Source organism: Neltuma alba, unplaced genomic scaffold (assembly GCF_004799145.2).
Source record: "Neltuma alba isolate B1F8T4 unplaced genomic scaffold, ASM479914v2 tig00012904_pilon, whole genome shotgun sequence".
Lineage (NCBI taxonomy): Eukaryota > Viridiplantae > Streptophyta > Magnoliopsida > Fabales > Fabaceae > Neltuma > Neltuma alba.
In genome coordinates, this window is record NW_021637274.1 from 19,372 (window position 1) to 27,637 (window position 8,266).

The window sequence follows — 8,266 nt, forward strand, 5'->3', positions numbered from 1 at the left end:
CCCATGGCTTTTGTCCTCTTACTCCTTAATCGTTATTCTCTGGACATAGCCTTAGAAAGAAGAAAGCGACCACCGTACCCTATTTTTCAATACCTCTCTCTCTCTCTCTCTCTCTCTCTCACACACACACACACACACACACACTTCGAAACAAATCAATACAAGCTATAGCTTCTTCCTCTTCCTTTCTTCATTTGTCCGCATATTTTTCTTCCTTAGAGTTTGAAATTTTAGGGATTTCAACCCCCAAACACATGTGGGCGTGGACTTTTAACTCCATAAAGCAACAAGATTAAAAAGGATTATTGCTTATATGGCGGCAAGAGGTCCATGCGTAGATACCCATACTTGTATATGCTAATTAAGAGAAGCCCTCTAGTTAATTTGTTGGTTAGGTGATTCATAATGTCAGGGGAAGTTGAATTTTAGTGATCCGTGATGTGATCCATCATTGGATCCTCCAAATTCTGATCTGATATGATCAACAATTAATTTCTGCTGCCCATTCTTTATTGTGCAGTTGATATTAGTAATGTAATGAATGATCGGTTAGAGGGGTTGAGCTAAACCCATAATACCTAGTTAGTGTGATAGGAAGAGGAGAATCAAAACTAGGGGAATTAATTAAAAGAAGGCATGTTTAGCTACGTAAAATAAACACTGGCTATTAAAACAAAGAAGGAAAATGGTTGGCAAACTCTTGTCATGTACTCTATAAATATAGATAGTTATTTGTTTTAAGGATTCACAATTTCCTTAACTTGCGAAATTAATAAAATGATGTTTAATTTCATTGCTTTGATCGATAATTAATCAACTTGAAATGTAATTAAAAAGTGCGAATAAAAAGGAACGAGAATCTGAGCATGCCTTGGAAATAGAAGTGATGATGAAAGCAGAAGCCTTGAAGGGGAAAAAGAAAAAGAAAAAGAAAGAAGGGAATGAATATAGTTGATGTGGACCTTGTGATAAAGTCAAACTTTTGGAAACTTTTAGAACAGAAGTGGTTCAATTGCTTGCAAGTTAAACAAAGCATCCTATATAAAATTAGTTATGATGATGACGATGTACCAACCAAACATAAAATCAAAATAAAAGGGGAAGTCATCAATGTGGTAAATATTGTAGCTAGCTAACGTGTTGCGTAAAAATGGTCCCCACCAACCAAATCATCACGTGCTTGCTGCTTAGATGCATCAAAGTTCGCATATATCACAGACGAAAGCAGTGTGCATCTCCCTCTCCTCCAACATATTCATTAACTGTATATTAAACATTAAACAACCACAACAATATAATAATAACAACAACAACAATAATAATAGATTCAGATTTTGAAGTTGGATATGTCTGCAGTCTACACTATATCATTCTCTCTTTGCTTCCTTTCTCAAACAAATCTATAGACTATGAAAGAAACATATGTAAGACAAAAAGTTATGGAATGGATCTTATTTATATATAATACAAATTAATATTTACCTATACAAGGAATGATGCTATTGTTATATACTTCTTTCTTTTATTATAAATTTCAAATAACCGATGTGTATGCATATAATAAAAAATTAATTAACATTAATTAAATTAATAAATGGGTTAAAGACTTTTTTTTTGGGAACATGCTCTTATCTATAAAAAGAGTAAGTGAGAGAAACAACTAACGAAAAAAATAAAAGAAAATGTGAGAGGAAGTGTAATAAAAGAGAGTGTGACAACATTAAAAAAAAGTATTAAATTTTGACACAAATCTAGATTAAAAATTATAAAATAAACTACACGCCTTGTTAAATTTGAAATTTATAAATAGAACCGGAAGTGAGTATTAAACAATTCTTTTTTTTTCTAATAGAAGTACTAGACAATTCTTAAAATTAAAAAAGTGAGATCTTCTCAAAGTTATAATTAATATTTTTAAAAATAATCTTTAATAACCAAAGATAATATTATTTCCGAAACATAGCATACGCAGAAAAGTACAAAGAAAGTGATTTGATGAGTGATGATTATATGCTATAATCCCATTTGTGGGATCTCCATAACCAACCCACCAACCTCTCTTCTTTTCATCTCTTTCTCGCCTCCAACAATCCTCTTCTGAATCATAGTACTCTATGTACCCAAATACTGAGCACATTTTATTGTCAACGATGCCAAGTTCAGATCTCTTTCTAGCAAAGGAGAACCCCGATGAAGATGTCAGCATAAAACGCGCTCTCCAGTTTCAAAATCATCACTTCCATGAAAGCGTCCCGAACTGTGCCAAGTCTACGGTGATTTCTGACTTAGTCGTGTTAGAATCGTCGACGAGACTGGAGAATCCAATTTCAGATCTCAATCAGAGCTGGTTTGCCCGAAGGAACAGTTCCCAGTCTCATTCTACGGCCCAAATAGAGAAGAAGAAAGAAGGACGGGGAGGTTATGAAGCAGAAGATCCCTTATTATCAAAATATAATTGTAAGCTAAAGGTAGAAGAGCAAGAGGAAGAAAATGATGAAGAAGAAGAACGAGAAGATGGGTTCAGAACTCCAACTTCTTTGGATCGCAGAATCCCAGAGGTCAAACAGTGCCCACCTGCACCCAGAAAACCCAAGCTATCGCTAAAAAGAAAAGCAACTCACACGCGCAGTAGTACTCCGCTTCATCTTTCATCAAAAGAGGTTCAACTATTGTTCCCAGTTCAACATAACCCACTTTCCGATCCCCACAGAAGCACTAAGAAAGTTCGAAGAAATGACTCCTAGTGATCTCGTTGGCTCAAAAACTACCATGTTCCATAGTTTCCATGTGTTTGCTAATAAGGTGCAAGTGCAAAATTTTGCTTTTTAGCGTTTTTTTTTTTTTACCCTTTTTATCTGTCATTATTGTAGTTTGAAGGTTGGACCTTTCTATGTAACTCTCCTGGACTTCTGGTGTTTAAATCATGAGACGTACGCTTGGTGATTGGCACGTGTGTGATGAGAGTTGCATTGAAATTCATATAACTATCATGGGGTGGTCAGGAGTTTAATTTGAATTCCCAAACTGAAGGTGGGTTGAACATGATTATAGCAAATCTTCACTTACCGCTTATTCCAACCATGACGACGCCTGATGTACATGTTATGGTGGTGGGTTATTAGAAATAACTTTTTACTTTATGATGCAAGAGAACTTGATCTCCAGAGAATTTTGATTACCTTGATTGTTTTATCGTGTTGGGTTACTAATTGGTGTTTTGATAGGAATGATGATGCAAAGTCGAAGAATCGCAAAAGATAAAATGTAGCGTAGTGTAGAGAGAGAGAGAGAGAGAGAGAGAGAGGCTATTGTCTGTGTGATTGTAATAATTTCAAGTTTTGATTATTATCAGCTTCTTTTGTTCTTATATGAAGGTGTTTTTGCTATTATTACATACTGTATATAAAGGACGAGAACTTGTTCTGAAACTTCTGATGTATATTTGCTATATCGTGATATTCATCTCTTAAGGCCATCAGACAATTGCTTTCTTTAAGAAAACTGACAGATTCTTTCTTCGATTTGACGCTATATACGTAAGTCTGTCTTCAGATTTTAGGGAAGAAACAATAGACAAGAAGCACAAGAAGTTGCCGCATTAATTAATTTGTCATATGCATTGTACAAAATGCAAGTTAAGTTGATGATCAGTTTTATTGTAATATAATCAGTGTCTATATACATGTGACGGCAGAAGATCTTCCAAGTCATCATCCTTGTTGAAAAAGTTTTCTACCTTGTCTATACTAACAAGTCAACCCTTTGCGAACCCTTCCTTGTTGGACATTTTCTCGCGCCCAAGCATAGGCTTATATATGTAAATATATACTAGCTAGAGTACATAACCATAATATGTATAGAGATGTGTATCATGATGACAAAACTGATGAGATTACCTTGACACCAGGATGTGAGTGACTGACATTTCATGGCACTGAGGCTGGACTTCCGTCTGTGACGCTAAGTCTGGAAATGATGAATTCCATCGTAAGATAGGAGATGGATAGGATTACGTACGATTGGAAACGAATCTCCCTTGGAGATACTATTGTATGTGTATTCCTGAAACTAATAAAGAAGCCATTAAGTAGAGAGAACTCAAAAGAAGCCGCTGCTGATCCTTTTAGGCAACCCGAAATTCTGGTAGCACCTAATTTCACCTCCTATGCTGGCGGTGGCAATGACCAAGCCCCATGCCACAGGATAACCTGATGAAGCCGCTGCTTGATTATTATCAGCGAGTGAGCGAGACGAAGAAGACCGGGAAGAGGACGATGCATTGGTCGCAGAGATAGCAGATGGATCATCATGCCTGGTCGAGCTGGTTGTTGAATCTGACGCCAAAGACTCTGTTCGAGATATGGCTGCGGGATCCACTTCTTGCTGGTCATTGGAACCACTGTCAGCGGCGGAGCTAGTATTTTCCTCGTTATTATCAGTAGTTTTGGAGGTGGTTTCAGCGTCGGTGGCATTTTTCTTAGGAGGAAGGGGCGGCAACGTGGGCGGTGAATCTGTGGTGGAAGGATCTGATTCCTTCTTGTTGGGAAGAGGGGGCAGATTACCAGTCTTACCTGTCTTCTTGGCTTGAGGGGGATCGCCCTTGATGGTGAAAGGCCATGGCACTGCCACAGAAACATCCTTACAAGGGAAGCTCTCAAAAGCTCGAGTCATAACTAATGCTCTCGCTTTTGCATTGTTGCCTCCTTGTCGAGGTTCATCATACTTCCACACATAAACTTGAGAATCTTCGCTTGCACTTATAACATGTCTTCCATTTGGACTGAATGAAGCTGCGATTTGACTGTTTGAATTTCGGAAACCTGTTCATGTAATACCTATATATGTTAACATTATTCTATCCAAAGAAAGACTCATGATATACATGCACGTATATTCCAACGTGGTTCAGGGTTGTGATGGCACCTTGGAACTTATGAACAACTTTTGTGCCTTCTACAATCTTAATCCTGGAATCAGCGGAAGTGACAAGCACTTCTGATGGATTGCTTGGTGCAAACTGAAAAACATATACAAGGCCCGTAACTAATTTGCATGTTCCTGCCATACTATCAAACTGCTTCCAATAATGGGAGCAAAACTAAAGCTATATAGCCAGCTACTATATTATAATTACCTGAAAGCCGGTGATTTTTCTCAGCGGAGCTTTCTTTCTCTGTTGTAAGTCAATCGTGCTTGTTTGACTTAATTTGCAATCTGCAACATTTTAGGAATTCATGACTTCCAGGTTTTGCAGGATGGTGATGAATGTATATAGAGAGGAAGTAGCTGGCTAGTACCTTCTGTGCCGTACATACAACAAGTGCCATTATGTGTACCAACAAGAGCAGCCTACAACGTTGATAGCTTGCACAATCATATTGCGTATACTGGAGAACAGAACAAGAGTTGGGTAGAGAAGGCTCACCTGACCATCAGGAGTGTAAGAAACGGCGGTGACCATTTCATGGACGTCGGCCCAATCCACGACTTGTCGTCGAGGAATGCTCCATATTCTGATCTTAGCATCAAGGGACCCACTTATGAAATAATCCTCCTCTATTGGATTGAACTGTACGCACGTTACTGTGCAGCACCAAAAACATATGTATATAGCAGCACATCAGGCCATTACAAATACCATCACTATGTAGTTTTTTTTTTCACACCAAAAATATGGCAACCTCACCATAGTCATTGTGGGTGAACACCTTCAAGCACGTCTTTAATTCCAAGTCCCATAGTCTCACTGTTTTATCCATTGAAGACGAGAGAAGTAACTGCAATTATTACAAAGAGAGTAAGCGCCTCATTCAGATATGGTAGTTTAGCACTTTAGCTCATTAGGCGTTTCATTATGAGATAAATAATTTTGTTATCCATCCAATTTCAGCTCATGTAGATTTTGGCCCTTGGTTTAAACATGCAGGAATTTCCATAATGAAAATTAAGTGGGCTGACCTGACATTTGGACCAAGACAAGTCCAAAACGTCTTCGGAATGACCTTGGAAAGTGCAGAAGGGCTTGTCCGAGAGGGAGAACACAGTCTCGGGCACATGAACGTGCTCCGGGACCTTATCATCCTTTTTATTCCCAGATTTGCCCTTCTTCTCCTCCGCCGCGCCCTCATTGGTGGCCGACGAAGCAAGCAGCGCCGGATGAAGTGGGGTAAGATTGCCTTCCCCTGGGGTCAACGACATGAGCTCGCACTCCTGCACTTCCCACACATGAATCACCTTATCCTCCCCTCCACTCGCCAGATAATGGCCGTCCCAGCTGAACTTTATGGTCCAAATGCCCCCTTCGTGAGCCTGAAATTCTTGACACATATGTAACGCTGAGAGCTCTTTGTGAGTTTTCCCGCTCTGCCTAACCCTAATCCATTCGTTGTTCTTAGTCTGTTTCTGATTAGGATCTGTGTTGGCTGGTTGTGCCGCAGATGGAGGCAGAGGAGGCAAATTAGGAGGCGCTGATTCTTTGATGCTCTCTGACCTCTCTCGTTTCTCCAATGAACCCACTTGCCACACCCTTTAGGTTCTTCAACAGAGCAGCCCCAGTTTTCTTACTCATTCTCAAGCTCTTGTTCAGGTAGTAGTTCGCACCTGGCTTACTCTCATCGTTTTTGTCTCGCCCGCGTCGCATGAGCTCTTTGACGATTGGAGAGTGTCCTACGGATTTCTCGAACTCTTCCATCGTTAGTTTTTTCCCTGTTTGTATGTCGTTTAGACTGCTCCAATTGCCATCACCGCCGGGGTCCTTCCCAGTGACGATAAACTCTTTCCCGGTGTCGAGGTTCTTGATGAGGAAGAAAGAAGCAAACCTGGTGTTTGACACGATCGCGGTTAGTTTACGGCCGTGCTGGCGTTTTGATTGTTGATCCCCTGAAGCCCCTGAACTGGCGTCGTCTTTCGCCGCAGCAGGGGCGGGGCTCCAGTATGTGTAGGGGCACATACGAGGACGAGCCAGAGTGATCTCTGACGACGTTCTTGTCAGACGCTGCTTTGAGACCTTACCTGCAATGAGCAATAAAGAGTGGCAGTCTACTTAATAAGCTCACTGAGGATGGCAGTTTGAATGGTAATTTCATGAAAAGAAAAGATGAGTATCTATCTAATTTACAAGTCATTCAAGTATTTCCAAGTGAAGGGTGCAAAATTATTATTTTTGGATGATATCTTGGGGCACATTCTTCTCAGGAAAAACTAATCAAGGAACCAACACTAATCAAGCATCTTTTTAGTAACCATACCTATGAGTTCCTCTTTCCTCATCTTGGGCAAGGAATAAGTATCGCAATCTACGTCTCCGTCGGAACGCGACCTGACGAGAACGAATGGCACAGGGGATTGCTCTGTTTTATGCTCATCCGATGGCGGCAAAAACACTGTTTTATGCTCTGTTTTCTTCTCATCGCTTGATTCAGCAGCTGCAGCAGTAGTATCAGCAGCATCGGCTTTAGGTGCTATAACAACAGGCGCATCACGGGAATCAGGAACCGTCGCCTCTTCGGGCTTACCGGACGAATCAGGCCGGGGCGAAGCATTATTCTCGAACTTCCTCGTCATTGCACGGCCGATTGCTATGCTGGCCAGCCGCAAACTCTCCTTGTTCTCGTCTAGGCCCATTCCGTAAAGCAATCGCCTCCTCCGTTCAGTGATCGATCCTGGTGCCGCCATCCATATGTTGTAGTCGAAGTCAGGGATCGCCACTGCCATTGGTACCGTCGACGCTTTTCTTGTCATGATTCTGAATCTTTGAGAATTTGACGAGAATGACATGCGGCTTTCTTGGAATTCCTCGTCCTCGTCCGATGACGAAGCTCCGTCCAAGCTCTCGAAGAAGTGCTCGTCGTCATTGTCGTCGTCAACACCTTTCCAATTCATCGTCATTGTTTTCTTGCGCTCCATTTTGGAGATTTTAATTCTGTTGCAGGCAGATAGAAGACGGATGAATCTCACATAAACATGACGATGCAGCGAAACGTGGAATTTGGTGAAAAGATCACAGGAGGAAAAGTGAGGAAGAAAGAAACAACATAGAGACAAAGGTATTGGATATTATAATTTGTTTTCTTTCTTTCTTTCTTCTTTTTTTTTTTTAATTCGATTGATGTTCGAAAGATGTATTGGGACTGAGAAAGAAGTGGAAGAGAGGAAACGAGGGAAGGAGAAGAGGATCGTTTAGCTTCTGAATTTTGGAGGTAAAGAAACTGTCAACGGTTTTCTTTTTCTTCTGCCAATCATTTTCTTGGCCCGTTCTTATTTGGAA

General features: G+C 40.4%; 1 protein-coding gene across 1 annotated transcript; it reads right to left on the reverse strand.

The window, feature by feature from the left end:
• Positions 1 to 4,098: 4,098 nt before the first annotated feature.
• On the reverse strand, positions 4,099 to 8,066 carry LOC114732341 (WD repeat-containing protein YMR102C-like). Its single transcript, XM_028919631.1, has 9 exons — positions 7,248 to 8,066; positions 6,517 to 7,011; positions 5,959 to 6,467; positions 5,687 to 5,777; positions 5,426 to 5,583; positions 5,298 to 5,349; positions 5,135 to 5,214; positions 4,924 to 5,017; positions 4,099 to 4,820 (listed from the first exon to the last, which is right to left on the reverse strand). Exons 1-9 carry the CDS (start codon positions 7,903 to 7,905, stop codon positions 4,099 to 4,101), a joined length of 2,859 nt encoding a protein of 952 aa, XP_028775464.1. The 5' UTR covers positions 7,906 to 8,066.
• Between the last annotated feature and the right edge of the window lie 200 nt (positions 8,067 to 8,266).

Excerpts from the sequence above, each read along its gene's own strand:
- LOC114732341 (XM_028919631.1), bottom strand. The coding sequence starts at position 7,905 with ATGGAGCGCAAGAAAACAATGACGATGAATTGGAAAGGTGTTGACGAC. Across the intron at positions 5,778-5,958 it reads TGTCTTGGTCCAAATGTCAG|TTACTTCTCTCGTCTTCAAT; the intron begins GTCAGCCCACTT and ends TAATAATTGCAG. Across the intron at positions 5,018-5,134 it reads GAAAAATCACCGGCTTTCAG|TTTGCACCAAGCAATCCATC; the intron begins GTAATTATAATA and ends TATGTTTTTCAG.